Genomic DNA, 16,783 nt, shown 5'->3' on the forward strand with positions numbered 1-16,783 from the left:
AAATTAGACCAATCCCACAACGACCTCTATTGGATGCAATATAAGCGAGACATCTTGTTATATATGCTACCCATGTTATTGGTAATATTATACCCATGTTATTTTATATATAGACAGCTCACTATATTTTTTACAAAACACCTAAATCATTTGTGTCTTGTATCCAATGCACTTACAAAAACGGTGGATAAAACTTAATTTCATCACTGTACCACTGAAGAGTCAGATGTCGCTACTGGTGCAATATTATGAAGTTTGCGACTCTGAAACCTAATGAATTCGCTCGCCCTCTCCAACAATAAAAAACGAGACAATTGCATGAGTATCGTTATCGATTATTTGTATTTCCCTCCTGTAAAAACTGGTATGCAGCTCCAGCGAAAATTTAGCTACCGATAAGAAATACATGTATACATTTGTATGCATACAATTATCTATAAGTCGTTTCTGCTACCCAAAGGCCGTTTCTACCATAAAAACTGCCTTATCGGCATGGAGAGGGGATTTTTCAAAAGATCTACATACCGGGCTATAGCTACTTCTGCTAGCGAAATTTTCATTCATTACACTATCTATAAATCCTGGTAAGAATCTCTAGCGGAAATTTCCGTTACGCATAAGAAATACATTGCTATATTTGCTAACGGAAATTCCGCGATACATTATTATCGATTGTCTACATTTTGCTCCCATAAGTAATAAGAAAGGGGAAAAATTATCGTCAAGTAAACGAAATTTCTGGTCATTAAAAACACTTGGCTATTGTTGGTCCTGCATTTCGTGATATGGGAGAAAATGCCCTGTCTCACCTGTCGTATTCATTTGTATAGTGTATATGTCAGTTCTGAATGAAGACAACTAAATTATTATTTTTTTTTAATATTTTATTATAATTGAATATCGGTATGTCACTTATCTGGTATAGTTTTGCTTTCGATCACACTTTTGTAGTAACGTGCAGAATATTTTGCAATACGCTCCTTATTTACGCTGGCACTGTTTACATAGTATAATCCAAATTTTTCACTGAAAACAAATTAAATACAACTGTGAGAAAATCTTAATAATAAAAATAAATAAATAGAATAATAAATAATAATTATAAATAAACTTAAAAAAAATTGCTAAACATGCTCAGAAATATATGAAAATTATTCAATATATCATTTGAAAAGAAATAAAAAAAAAAAAAACAAATATACATGCCGGCTTAAGTACTATGTTCGATTTCCGCGCCGAAAATCAGTTTATCACTGATTACTGATGTTTTTTTTTTTTGAGTCAATTAATTTCAAAAGGTAAAATTTTACACAATCAATGCGTTGGAGGTTTCACGAGATAATGTTTGCCCATATGACGTTATTGTCGACTATGCAAATTTTCTTTCCCCAAAACACGATAAAACCAAGTCGTACACTCATAGAAAAAAGTCTGCTAAAAACAGCAGTCGATGTCTGCTGTTATATTTTTGTACTTCAGGGCCAAATGAACAACAATTTATAAAATTTTTAGGTTATAAATTTTTCCCCAAAGCATATTTAAGAACCAAAAGTAGTTTTTGGTATATATTTGCACTGTAATATACTTACAAGCTCCTAAATACGATCAGCAAACATTTTGTTTGCTGTTATGCCTCACTGCGATAAATATTCATATTTTTGGTCAAATACTATAGATATTCATAAAATATTGTTTTAATTATGTTAGGGTAGCTCCTAGGTTAGGTTAGGTTATGTGGCAGCCCGATGTATCAGGCTCACTAAGACTCTTCAGTCCATTGTGATACCACAGTGGTGAACTTCTCTCCTAAGTTGACATTTTTATTTGTTTTAGCCAAAATAAAATACTTTTTAGTGTAATCGAGATTCAAAAATAGCAGGAAATGTTTGCTATTTCAGCAAACACCGACTGATGTACCTTTTTCAGCAGACTTTCTGCTGTTTTAGCAAACTTTTCTGCTGTCCCTACTAACAAATTTCTTTGGGTGTAAAAAGTGGAAGTCTTCAGAATATTCTGCAAAAAGTTTGCTGAAAATGGTAAATCACTTGCGGCTTAGTAAAATAACAAACTTTTCTTACAATTTTTGTTATTTTTATATGCGCCGAAACTAGCTTAGTTTGGGAGAAACAACAAACCAAATACAAATATTATTAGCAGACTTAACATGGACTTTATACGTACTTTTACCATATACATTCCTACAATAAACTGTTTTGAATATTTTTTATTATTATTTTATATTAAATTTAATAAAACTTACGTGTAACCTCTTTGCCATTCAAAATTGTCTATTAAACTCCAATGAGTATAACGAGTAACATTACAGCCATTATTAATGGCATTTAACACTGCTTGCAAATGGGCCTGGAACAAGTTTTTTCAATTCAAATCATTCAAAGGTATGTTAATAAAAAAAATCCATCAAACTCCTTACCTTAAGATAATCTACCCTCTCTGTGTCATTTAATTCTCCTCCATCTGACCAACCATTTTCAGTAATCATAACTTCTACATTGTTGTAATTTGATCGAATCCAACTAAAATATGACGATTGTAGAAATCAATTTGTAAAGATCTCAGTAAATAACTGTCTCACTTTAGTAAACCCTCGAGACCTTGTGGTACACAATATAACCATGATGATTTAGCTTTCTTCCAATTTGGACTTAGATCATATTTCAAACGTGAATCGTAATCCCATGATGGTTTTTTGCCCTTTGGTGGGTTGGCTTCTTCTACAAAACGTGATGTATAATAATTTAGACCAAGAAAATCGGCTGCATTTTTAATAACACCCCTTTCGCTTTGGCTAAGACTTACTAGCCGTGACCATGATCTTCCCTCCTGTCGGCTATTTTCGGCAATATCATCCAACATCACTTTGGGATAGTTACCAGTTCCACCAAATAGTGGATACGCGAGCCATCCTAACTGAAAGAACAATATGATACTATGTAATGTTCTGATAAAAAGTTTTATTCTAAAATAATCACAGAAATTAATAGTTAAATTTTCAATTGAATCAATTAATTATTTAATTGATCAATTCTGTGATGGAAAACATTCTTCTTTATTTGTTTTTAAACAATTCTTTGTAACGTCTAAAGAAATCTTCGCATGTATAAAATTTCGTTTTTTCTGCAAAGAAAACTATTTTTTTGGTGTAGGTATTCATAAAACTTCATAACTACATCCAGCTTAAAGTCCGGTATGCAGCTCTTGCGAAAATTTCGTTTGCGTGCCGATAACACAGTTTTGCAAAGTATTTATTATGGGAGCAAAATGCAAACAATTGGTAGCGGAAATTTCGGTCTTATGGCTTTAAGTCCGGTATGTAGCATTTGTGGAAATATCTCTTGCATGAGAAAATGTAAACAATCGATAACATCGTTCTTACTAACTAAAATATCACAAACAAAAATGCATATACAGTTATTATGGGTAGCAGAAATTTCTTTAATAACTAAGTACTGAGTCTTACTTTTTCTTACCCATAATAAACATTTGGATTTCTATTCCAAATAAATAAACTAAACAATTTGCAACAAAGTCGGGTTTGTTTGCTCTTAAAGTGAATGCTTTATAACAATGGGAAATTTCATTTGTCCAAAATTTTGTTTCAGATGAAGGTATTTTTATTTTATGGGCAACCCGAAATGTCAGCTTTTCTGCACCGAAATTTTCGTTAGGACGTTGGCATTAAATATTATTATTATTTTTTTATGTGCACATCAGGACATTATGTGAAGCGCGGTAACGAAATTTTCGCTATCAAACATAATTATAGATTTTTTACGAGTAATTATTCCAAATAAATAACTTAAAAATTTTCCCACAAAGTCGGGTTTGTTTGCTCTTAAAGTGAATGCTTTATAATAATGGGAAATTTCGCCTGTCTAAAACTTTGCTTCGGAAGTAAGTAGTTTTTTAACCAGGTATGGACATCTAGCGAAATTTCAGATTTTATGCACCGAAATTTTCGTTAGGACGATGTTAGCGAGTTTTTATGTAAAATATATTGTAAAACTGCATTATTGGCATTAAAAATTATTTTTTTTAAGGTGCACACCAGGGCATTATGTGAAGCTCGGTAACGAAAATTTATCTAGCAAACGTAATTATCAATTTTTTACGAGTACTAAACAATTTCGCTACAGGTGCATCCGGACTTTAGAATAACACAGTACCGCTAATTATGCGATATTTACATGTATATGCCGATATTTACATGTATAAAACTCAATTAATTTTTTAATTAAAAAAGGTAACTATTTGCAATTACTTTCAATTGGCTTAGGGTTTTTAGTTTGATTAACAATTGATTGTTTGAAATAATTTTTTAAATTAAGATTTAAAAAAAATATTTATCACTTTTTTATCTAACTAAGTCTTCCGAGTTTGATTAAAAAGTTAATTGTATCAATAATTTTTTTAATTAAAAATTTTAAAGTTTTCAATCATTGACTTAATTAACTTAATGTTTCTATCTTAATTAAAAAGTGAATTGTATAAATTAATTTATTATTTGAAAAAATTTCAACTTCAATCAACTTTTTAATTGGAAATATTTTGGTGTTATTTTTTCTGTGTTATAAGAGTAAAAGTTGATCGAAATTGAAAATGACAAAAAGTCATCTTGAAAAATCGACTTCGTATTTGCTATGTCCACATCAAATATATAGAAATACTTACCGAATACTGCATGGCTCGATCTAATAACACTGTGCTATTCGTTTTCGAAAAGTAAAATCGTGAACTCATTGTAATACCTATTTTACCCTTTTGCTTTTCAAAGTATTCTGATCTATATAGACGATAAACTTCAGCATGGGCCTTCAGGGTGGTGTCCATACACAAATAGTCAGCTATACCAGAATCCTTACCCATCGGTGGATAATTGCCTGCCCCATAACCAGGCACACAATAATCATAAGGTTCATTAAATGTTGTCCAAATTTTGACGCGATCACCAAAAGTTTTAAACAATAAATCGGCATAATCTAGGAAATACTTCACCAATTGTATATTAGTAAATCCACCATATAAGTTAAGGGCTTCAGGTAAATCATAATGAAACATAGTGACCATCGGTTCTATATTATTTGCCATAAGTTTGTTAATGATCATGTTGTAATAATCAATGCCTTTTTGATTTTTCGATGTAATAGAACCATCTGGTAGTATTCGAGACCATGATATAGAGAAGCGATAGTAATTTACCTGAAATAGAGTAAAGACAATAAAATAATATTTCTTTTTTAATAATTATTTATTTTATTGCAAAAATAAAAATGTTGTAAACAAACATTTTTTTGTGTTGAAAGTTTGAATTTTTCGAAGAAATTCAAAAATCTGTAACAGAAGAACAACGTTTTATTTCTTTCATGCACGCAAAAAAATAATTCTTTCCTCCCAAACGAAATTTTAGACAAACAAAGTTCGTTTCTCATTTGCTTTTCGCTGTAAGGAAGTGTATTTGGGAGAAAAGTATATACTTTTTGTGATAAACGTTTATTCTTTTCCAGGATGTAAAAACAATTTCATAAGGACAAATTCAAAAAAACATTGTTTTCTTGCTAATTGTATTTTCCCTCACATCTTTCCCACATCCACGATGTTTTTTAGTTATTAACACCTTTTCCTGTAATACCAACAATGTAGAAGAAATTATACGATTTTATAAATTTTTAAAATTTTTTTTACCTTTCGCCTGGACGGAGAATCGAACCGCGGACCATGCACTTTGTAAGCCAACACACTAACCACTGAGCTATGTACCTGTTATGGTCATCAATAGATAAAAATCCATATAAGTTATATTTATATAGCATAGCTTGCGGCGCCCACGAACCGAATAAACAAAGTTTATTTAACAGAAACAAACATTTAGTTTGGCACCGTGGTGCAGTGGTTGCTACGTCCGACTTGCATGCCAAGGGTCGTGGGTTCGATCCCTGCTTCGACCAAAGTTTTTTTTTGTTTTTTACATATATTTCAGATATGTTCGGAAGATTTTTTCGGAATCTTCCGAACATATCTGAAATATATGTTCAACATTACATTGTAGTATATTAAATTTTGAACTGTAAAATGTGTCTTATTAAAGACCTAAAGTCAGAAAAGAACAGTGTTTGATATAAACGAAATGGACTGTGTTGTTGTTTCAAAAAGAACTTTTTTTATTGAAAAAATAAAAATTTTGTAACAAACGAATTTTTTTGGTGATAAAAGTTTAACATTTTCGAAGCAATTCAAAAAACTCTAACAAAAGAAAAACGTTTTCGGTACACGTTTTCCAAACGTTTTTTTTTTTTTTTCTTTGCGTGTACCTGTCCATTTCATACAAATATTTTTTAAAATTTGTGCCGCAAAGCCCGGTATGTAGCTCTTGCGAAAATTGCATGCGAATAGCACAGTTGTTCACTGTGTTTCTTATGGGAATAAAATATAAATAGTTGATAACAACTCACCCTCAGATTTTCGGTATTAGGAATAATACCAAAGCATTTCTTAACGATAGCGGAACTTCCGTTAAAGGTGCATACCGGTCACTAAGAAATACATGGCACAACCTTGTAAAAAATTCATAGCTACTTTTGCTAGCAAACTTTTCGTTAGGATGATGTTATGTGTCGATTGTGTTCGTTTTTTCCTTAAGAAATACATGGCAAAACTGTCTTATTTTCATCCTATTTTATAGAATGAAAACTTATTGAATTGATATGTCTAGATTTAAATCTATTTCTGTTTCCTTTGCTCCGAATCAAAAAACAATATCTATAAATTATATTCAAAATCTTTGGATCGAAGTCAACTTTTTTAAGAGCAAAAACTGCAATTATGTAACAAACATCGATTATTTATCACGGCATACATTTTTCTATTTCTATATCAAATAGCATGGTAAATATGTTTTATCGACATGCAGTCGGATTTTTCGGTTGAGGGACATATATGGCCTTAAACAAATTTAGAGTTTCCCACGTTAAGAATTGTCGAGATGATTTTATTAGCATACCACAAATGTGTAATTCTCACGTGTAAAATTCTTACTTTCAATTCCTTTAATGCTGCCAAATCTTTGTCGAACAAGTGGTACGAATCTGGGCCAACATCTGCAGTCGAGTGATCCACAATCATTTCAGGATGTTTATGAGTAAATGTATCCCATATTGATGGACCCCGACCATCTGCATTCCATCCACCTTCTATTTGATAGGCTGCTGTGGCAACGCCAAATTGGAAATCATCTGGAAATTGTTGACTGCCTCTTGTAGGTTCCAGTTCACAGGATTTGTATTCATTATCGAGTGCATCGAAAGCATGTACATTTTTAATTATACACAATATACTAAAACACAATAGTTTTGGAAACATTTTAATTAATATTAATTGCATTTTAAATAATTCTCACAGCAAAACAAGAACAAATAGCCTTGGCATTCCGATACGTGTATATAGTTTTGCCGTCATAAAGAAACTGATTTTTGTAAATATCATTCTGTTTGAGAGTAAAGCTGGAAATGCAAACAATGGACAACTGATATGGGGTATAGGTTCGCTGCATTCATTTGTTTATTATCAATTTGTAACAATAACAAGTATATACGGCCGTAAGTTCGGCCAGGCCGAATCATATGTACACTCCACCATGGATTGCGTAGAAACTTCTACGAAAGACTGTCATCCACAAATTTCAACTCACTCGGATGAAATTTGCTTCTCCAAGAGGCTCTAAAACTAAATCTCGGGATCGGTTTATATGGGGGCTATAAATGATTATGGACTGATATGGACCACTTTTGGTATGGTTGTTAAATATCACATACTAGTTACCACCACGTACCAAATTTCAACCAGATCGGATGAATTTTGCTTCTCCAAAAGGCACCGGAGGTCAAATCTGGCGATCGGTTTATATGGGAGCTATATATAATTATGGACTGATAGGAACCAATTCCTGCATGGTTGTTGGATACCCTATACTAACATCACGTACCAAATTTCAACCGAATGGGAAGAATTTTTCTCTTCCAAGGTGCTCCGTAGGTCAAATCTGGGGATCGGTTTATATGGGGCCTATATATAATTATGAATCTATATCGACCAATTTTTGCATTGGTGTTTGAGGCCATATATTAACATCACGTATCAAATTTCAACTGAATCAGATGAATTTTGGTCTTCCAAGAGGCTCCGGAGGTCAAATCTGGTGATCGTTTTATATGGGGGCTATAAATAATTATGGACCGATATGGACCAATTTTTGCATGGTTATTAGAGACCATATACTAACATCATGTACCAAATTTAGGCCGGATCGGATGAAATTTGTTTCTCTTAGAGGCTATGCAAGCCAAATCGGGGGATCGGTTTATATGGGGGCTATATATAATTATGGACCGATGTGGACCAATTTTTGCATGATTGTTAGAGACCATATACTAACACCATGTACCGAATTTCAGCCGGATCGGATGAAATTTGCTTATCTTAGAGGCCTCGCAAGCCAAATTTGGGGGTCCGTTTATATGGGGGCTATACGTAAAAGTGGACCGATATGGCCCATTTGCAATACCATCCGACCTACATCAACTACTTGTGCCAAGTTTCAAGTCGATAGCTTGTTTCGTTCGGAAGTTAGCGTGATTTCAACAGACGGACGGACATGCTCAGATCGACTCAGAATTTCACCACGACCCAGAATATATATACTTTATGGGGTCTTAGAGCAATATTTCGATGTGTTACAAACGGAATGACAAAGTTAATATACCGCCCATCCTATGATGGAGGGTATAAAAAGAATAGAGGTGCTCAAGTTCAGTTTACACATGATAATACACTCAAAAAAAAGTGAACCCTCCAGCACACCAAAGCCAATTTAACTCTGCAATTTAGGTTGCATAATCTTCCATACTAGGTCAATATTCTTTTCAGTGTATTTATCGAAAAGTCAATTTTTGCAACAATTTGTTAGTAGAGAAACAGAAAAGTCTGCTAAAACTGCAAAAAGTCAGCTGAAAAAATGGAAGCAATCAATGTTTGCTTAAATAGAAAACATATTTAATCTTGATGATACTAAATACACATTTTATTTTGGCTAAAACAAACAAAAAAGTTAAACTAGAAGTCATCGTATCACAATAAAAATAATGATGGGAATAATGATTTACATCCGTTTTTCACTACCCTTACATTTATTTTTCAGAAAATATCGTTTTTCGTTATTTTATCCAAGACTTTTAAAAATATCACCAATATTTTTCCAATTAAAATCTTAATTAAATTAAAATAAATATTCAATTAATACTTTAATTGTTTCGACTAATTTTTAATAAAAACAAAAATCAATCACATAAATTAATTGAACCAATTGAATTAATTTGATCAAATAAATGTTTAATTGACGTTGGTGATTGATATTGACATCTGCGTGATTGAAGCAATTTCAACTAAAAATTTTTTGAAGCCAAAAAATAATTTTGTCTGTGTATTCTTCCCCATAGGGTATTTCTATATAAATGGAAACATTCTTACTTACCACTTTGTGCTAATTGTTGATGTTATTACCAAAAACCATACCCTTCCTCATCTCCTTACTTACCCATATCAAAAAACAATCGGATTTCGGGAAATCTTCATATATTCTGCCATTTATTTATAGTTCAGTTGTCTGTACCAACCAAATGCAGGAGGCAAAGGAAGATTTGTACAATATCAATATAAAGATTTAAGGCTCCAAATACATAATCATCAGATCTTATAGCATACGCATGATTTCCCCTCACCATCAACTGTGTATCAAATATCAAAAACATCGAATATAAAAGGACACCCAAGGAGCAATAGATCATCATCAAAATATGGCTGTAGAAAAATATCATCAATATACCAAAAATCAAACCAATTATCAGGCAAACGAAAAGAAATCCACCAATCCATGTAAAATCGACCTTAGTCTGCATAGCATAAATTGAGAGAACAATGCATATAAGGGCTGTTAATGCCAATGCCAATATAATGGATTTTGGATCATATATCGAACCGATAATGCCCAACAAGAAGGATTGAGCGATAGTGAAGATGACCAAACAAATATAATTCATGGGAGCTGTACGACGTGCGCCTGTGCAGCAGGCCAATATGAGTACTGTAACTATTTGCAGACCGATGGCCACTAAAAGTATATAGGGATTCTCTTCGACATATTCATAGAAGGCATCTGATGTTATGAAAATAGCTACCAAGCCCAATGTGATCAATAATTGAATAGCTAATATTACGTAGACATTCTTAATGAATTTCCTTCGTGTCAAATCATCGTCGAATTCAGAATATCTAGGGGATCCACGTTCAATATCGCCATTAACTATAAGATAATTTTGAAAATCTCTTCAGTTTGAAAGGGATTTATATAAACGATTAACAACTTACACATCTTTCTTCAATAAAATTAATATTGAAAGGTTTCAAATGTCATTGATTGCAAACAATCGATATATTTCTTAAGTACACTCAGAGTATATAACTAATTAATAGACAAAGAAGAAAAATCTGCTAAAACAGAAAAAGGAAATCCGTTCACTGTTTTTAAATTTGTCAACCATTGTAAACATAACTACAAAAAAGAGTAACAGTTTTAGAAATTTTTTCATTCCTTTTTTCAACGAAGATATTCAAAAATGTCGATAAAGATGTCCTTCCGAAACATTTTCCCCAATCGAAAATTCGTTATGGATTTTGTATATTTTTCTGCCATAAGAAATACATTGATTACAAAAACTTGGTATAATTTTAAAATGCACTCAAGGAATTTCTTTAATACACCAAAGCAAAATCTACTGAAAGAGCCAAGGTATATTAAGGAAGATGGTTTCAGTATTACAGAAACAACAATGTCCGCCGCCATATTGCCACTTTGATTGTCACTCAAATTGAAATGTTGTTCAACAAGTGGGAAATTTAAAATAGAGAAAATCTGGAAATATATCGATGTATGCTTCCAAATGTGTTACGGATCGCAAGAATAATTGAAGTAATTCTTACCATCAATTATGAGGACCATTTATTTCGATACTTTTCTGTCATAAATTTAAAGCAAATTGAATATTTCAATTTTTTTTGTATAAAATAATTTTATTTTGAATTTTTATTTGTCACAATTGTCAGTTAAACATTGGCGTAGCTAGCAACTTTCTCCCAAGGGGTGAACGCTTATTGGCACACCTCTAGATTACAAACAGTCTATAAATAAATCTGCTTGGCTGGATGTGTTACTAGTATGCCGATGACTATACCGATACTTTTGTGTTGATGAGTGAAAGGGCTACACGCAAAGAAAAAAAACGTTTGGAAGACGTGTACCGAAAACGTTTTTCTTTTGTTAGAGTTTTTTGAATTGCTTCGAAAATTTTAAACTTTTATCACCAAAAAAATTCGTTTGTAACAAAATTTTTATTTTTTCAATAAAAAAAAGTTATTTTTGAAACAACAACACAGTACATTTCGTTTATATCAAACTGTTCTTTTCTGAATTTAGGTCTTAAATAGACACATTTTACAGTTCAAAATTTAAAATAGTACAATGTAATGTTGAACATTTTTTCGGAATCTTCCGAACATATCTGGAATATATGTAAAAAAAAATTAAAAAAAAAAAAAAAACTTTGGTCGAAGCAGGGATCGAACCCACGACCCTTGGCATGCAAGTCTGACGTAGCAACCACTACTCCACGGTGCAAACTAAATGTTTGTTTCTGTTAAATAAACTTTGTTTATTCGGTTCATGGGCGCCGCAAGCTATGCTAAAGGGTGATACGGTCAAAATTTTGTCAAGGGGAAACGCGTGTAAATCGGTGAAATCGTTTATTTAAAAAATCAAATTAAATTTCTTTTTCAAGTTCAATTAGTATAAAATTCATTTGTCTTCTTTAGGTTCCGCTTGACAATAGCCCAGTATTTCTCAATTGGGCGGAGCTCTGGCGTGTTGGGAGGGTTCTTGTCCTTGGGAACCACCTGCACGTTGTTGGCGGCGTACCACTCCATGGCCTTTTTACCGTAATGGCAAGATGCCAAATCTGCTACCTTTCCCCTTCCTTTTGCCGTATAAAACTCCTGTCCCGGAATCTGCTTGTAGTCGGCTTTGACGTAGGTTTCGTCGTCCATTACCACGCAGTCAAACTTCGTCAGCATCGTCGTGTACAGCCTCCGGGATCGCGCTTTGGCCGTCGTATTTTGTTTATCATCGCGATTTGGAGTCACTACCTTCTTGTAAGTCGATAGTCCGGCTCGTTTTTTGGCTCGATGCACGATTGTAGACGATACACCCAGCTTATTTGCGGCATCTCGGAGAGAGAGGTTAGGGTTTCGCTTGAAATTACCGGCAACTCTCTTTGTCGTCTCAACGGCTTCCGGTTTTCGATTTCACCCCGATCCAGACTTCCTGGCTGTCGACAAACGTTCCCCAAACACTTTAATTACATTTGTAACGGTTGATTTTGCAGCTTTTAGCGATTTTGCCAGCTTTGCGTGCGAGCAGCTCGGATTTTCGCGATGCGCGAGCAAAATTTTGATACGCTGCTCTTCTTGCTTGGACGGCATTTTGACAACTAAAGAGTGAATTCCAAAATCAAAATAGGAGCAACATTCTACACACACACACCTTCAAAATGAGGGGTGTTCAGGTTTTTTTAAATGCAAAATTGAAAGAAATACGTCAAGTTTATATTGACCAAATTTTGACCGTATCACCCTTTATATAAATATAACTTATATGGATAATTATCTATTGATGACCATAACAGGTACATAGCTCAGTGGTTAGTGTGTTGGCTTACAAAGTGCATGGTCCGCGGTTCGATTCTCCGCCCAGGCGGATTGATACTATCATTTTCGTGATTTAAGGCATTTCAATTAAAATCCTTATTGGATCAATTAATTTCGTGATTGAATCAGAAAAAAAATTTGTGTGTAAAGACTGGTATTAAGTTTGCATTATCGCACTAAAAGAGTATTTGTTTGGATCTCTTTTTTTTGTGTGTCTAATATAATAAATCTATGTATAATACAATAAATCGTTATAACAAAATAATTTCTACATATTTACCAAACCCGTTGTAATTTTCAATTGGATCTTAATTAATAATAGTAAACTATGAAGTTTGCTGTTTTGGAAAACCACACTCCTTTACCTTTTCAAGCACACAGAAAACAATGTCACGAAAATTTTCACGAAATTCTTAATTGAAATGAAAGTCTTAATTGAGTTTTAAAAATTATTCAATTGAAAATTTCATTGAATCAACAAATTTTTTGATTGAAACAAAAATCAATCACAAATATTAATAGTATCGATTAATTTTGTAATTGTATCTATTACTGACTTTCAATTAATTTTTTAATTGACTTTCAATTCATTTTTTAATTTACACTATCATATCTGTGATTGAAGACATTTCAATTTAAAAATTAAGTGGATCAATTAATAAGGCAATAATTGCTGAAACCTTTGTTGGTTTTATAATTTAGTATAATTACATTTAATATTTATATAAGAAAATACTGGCCATTTCGTTATAATAAATTTTTAATCTATACTTTTATTAGATAAGATATATGTATGTAGGTGAAGTATAATAATATGTATAAATATGCAAGAAAGTATAATGTCAGTCTTGAGGTATAGATAGCATAATTTCCAATGTAGAAGATACATTACGATGAAATCCATAAGCATTTTTCGTCCATATAACGCACGTTCTGCAATTAAAAATAGATATATTTAATTATGCAATTTATTGGGAATTTTATTCTCCACCCATCAACACTGAATAGATTTTTTTGTATATGTAACTAACACGTAAAAGTAAAAATAATAGCTACATGTTATTTGATATATTGATAACTCATTATATTTTTTACAAAACACCAAACTCATTTGATTCTCAGTTTGCAATAACACCTGAAGTAGTTCGGTGAGTAAAGACTCGAGTTCAAGGAAAACCACGCCTGTTCTGAACATAATGTTCACGAACGAGATACATAAACCGGGTTGAACAATTTGTAAGCATCCAAAATTAACTGTTAATAAAGCGGACGTAAATTCCTCTTTGTTATAAAATATATTCTTCAAGGACAGATGAACACGTTTTTATGACAATCGATGCAACCATTATCTCCAATATTTGTTGTTTGCTTATAAAGAAAATTTACTATCGTCAAACGAAAATTTCATTCCTCGGAAAATATAACTCTTTTTTATACCCACCACCATAGAATGGTGACGGGGTATAATAAGTTTGTCATTCCGTTTGTAACACATCGAAATATCGATTTCCGACTATATAAAGTATATATATTCTTGATCAGGGAGAAATTCTAAGACGATATAACGATGTCCGTCTGTCTGTTGTAATCACGCTACAGTCTTCAATAATGAAGCAATCGTGCAGAAATTTTGCACAAACTCGTCTTTTGTCTCCAGGAAGGTCAAGTTCGAAGATGGGCTATATCGGTCCAGGTTTTGATATTGTCCCCATATAAACCGACTCCCGATTTGGGGTCTTGGGCTTATAGAAATCGTATTTTTATCCAATTTGCCTGAAATTTTAAATCTATAGGTATTTTATGACCATAAAGAGGTGTGTCAAAAATGGTGAGTATCGGTCCATGTTTTGGTATAGCCCCCATATAGACCGATCTCCCGATTTTACTTCTTGGGCTTATAGAAACCGCAGTTTTTATTCAATTTACCTGAAATTGGAAATCTAGAGGTATTGTAGGACCACAAATACGTGTGCCAAGAATTATGAGTATCGGTCCATGTTTTGGTATGGTCCCCATATAAAACGACCTCCCGATTTGTGGTCTTGGGCTTATAGAAACCGTAGTTTTTATCCAATTTGCCTGAAAGTGAAAAGTTAGAGGTACTTGAGGACCATCAAAAGGTGTGCCAAAAATGGGGTGTATCGTTCCATGTTTTGATATAGCCCCCATATAGACCGATTTCCCGATTTTACATTTTGGGTTTATAGAATCCGTAGTTTATATACAATTTGCCTGAAATTGGAAATTTATAGGTATTTTAAGATCATAAAGAGGTGTGCCACAAATGGTGAGTATCGGTCTATTGTTTGGTATAGCCCTCATATAGACCGATATCCCGATTTTACTTCTTGGGCTTCTAGAATCCGAAGTTTTTATCCAATTTGCCTGAAATTGGAAATCTGGAGGTATTTTCGGGCCATAAAGAGGTGTGCCGAAAACGGTGAGTATCGGTCCATATTTTAGCATAGCCCCCATAAAAACGATCACCCGATTTAACTCCTTGGGTTTCTAGAAACCTTAGTTTTTATCTGATCTGCCTGAAATTGTAAATATTCTGGTATTTTTGGCTCACAAAAACGTGTATCGGATTAAGTTTTTATCGGTCCATTTGGTAATGCCTCCATATAGACCGACTTCACTTCTTGAGGGTATAGAAGGCGCACTGATCATGAAAATTGCTTGAAACTCAATGTAAAATTTCCAGTTTTATTTTCTTGCACATTTACAAGAGATGTTAATGATTCCTCTAACATTATAAATCCAGAATCTGATATAGTCCTCATGGGTGAAATCTTTAAATTTATCTTCGGGAGGTGTCCTCAAGTTCTCAAGCCCTCCTGAAATTTCAAAAGAAATCCTAATATTTGGTTCATGGTGGTGAGTATTTAAGATTCGGCCCGGCCGAACTTACTGCTGTATATACACTCAAAAAAAAGTGAACTCTCTATTTCACTAAAGCCATATTAACTTTATATTAGTTCATAGAATCATTATGTTTGGAAAAAGTTTATTTTAGTCAAATAATTTTTTGCGTATGTTAGTTAAATGAACTAAAAAACGGGAAAAAGTTATACACAAATAAAGCATAAAGACTTCCTAATTTCGTATTTCTTACAAAATAGTTCATTATTTCTTTAAATTTGTAAATTTTACCAAAAATGTGTCCATCATGAACATCGTATGTCACTAAAGACATTCTTGCAATTTTGAACTCCAAGATTTCTCTTAAAACTACAAAATTTTCTTTAACTACTGAAAAAATTTAGTTATGTCTAATAAATTTTCTTGAATTTGTCGAAAAATATTTACTTATTTTTGCCATATCGGAGTGATGCCAGCGTTTGTAATACCGTTTAGTTAAAATTTTCTAAAAAAGTTCCAAATTTTCTAAAATTAATCGAAAGTTATCATTCCTGGTGGGTTCACTGTTTTTTCAGTGTACTTGTTCAATGTACCCTGCTACTACTCCTGAAACACTATGATAAAAATCCAAAATTCGGATTTTCAATTTCTTTCAAAATTTAAAAATTAAACATTTTGATAAGCGCAAAATTCGTTAAAGACATAAGAATTTAAGGAATTTCGACATCGGGAAGCATACATAGAAGCATACCTAAATTAGGTTACGTTGGGTTATGTATGCAGTCCATTATAATACCACGTGTGGGGAAGTACTCTTATCATTGAATGCTGCCCGCCGTAAAAAGTCAGGAAGTTCGACAATGGGAAGCATACACTGAAAAAACAGTGAACCCACCAGGAAAGATAACTTTCGATTAATTTTAGAAAATTTGGAACTTTGTTAGAAAATTTTAACTAAACGGTATTACAAGCGCTGGCATCACTCCGATATGGCAAAAATAAGTAAATATTTTTCGACAAATTCAAGAAAATTTATTAGACATAACTAAATTTTTTCAGTAGTTAAAGAAAATTTTGTAGTTTTAAGAGAAAT

At 32.7% G+C, this 16,783-nt stretch overlaps 2 protein-coding genes across 2 annotated transcripts; both read right to left on the bottom strand.

The window, feature by feature from the left end:
• Positions 1-863: 863 nt before the first annotated feature.
• On the bottom strand, positions 864-7,523 carry LOC142228726 (myrosinase 1-like). Its single transcript, XM_075299225.1, has 7 exons — positions 7,415-7,523; positions 7,054-7,351; positions 4,693-5,220; positions 2,597-2,931; positions 2,435-2,537; positions 2,261-2,364; positions 864-1,026 (listed from the first exon to the last, which is right to left on the bottom strand). The coding sequence occupies exons 1-7, from the start codon at positions 7,498-7,500 to the stop codon at positions 909-911; spliced, it is 1,572 nt and encodes a 523-aa protein (XP_075155340.1). The 5' UTR covers positions 7,501-7,523; the 3' UTR covers positions 864-908.
• A 2,105-nt stretch (positions 7,524-9,628) lies between these two features.
• Positions 9,629-10,556, bottom strand: LOC142228727 (protein lifeguard 2-like). The gene is made up of 2 exons (XM_075299226.1): positions 10,438-10,556; positions 9,629-10,372 (listed from the first exon to the last, which is right to left on the bottom strand). The coding sequence occupies exons 1-2, from the start codon at positions 10,439-10,441 to the stop codon at positions 9,669-9,671; spliced, it is 708 nt and encodes a 235-aa protein (XP_075155341.1). The 5' UTR covers positions 10,442-10,556; the 3' UTR covers positions 9,629-9,668.
• Between the last annotated feature and the right edge of the window lie 6,227 nt (positions 10,557-16,783).

The sequence above is a fragment of the Haematobia irritans genome, chromosome 3, assembly GCF_050003625.1.
Source record: "Haematobia irritans isolate KBUSLIRL chromosome 3, ASM5000362v1, whole genome shotgun sequence".
NCBI lineage: Eukaryota > Metazoa > Arthropoda > Insecta > Diptera > Muscidae > Haematobia > Haematobia irritans.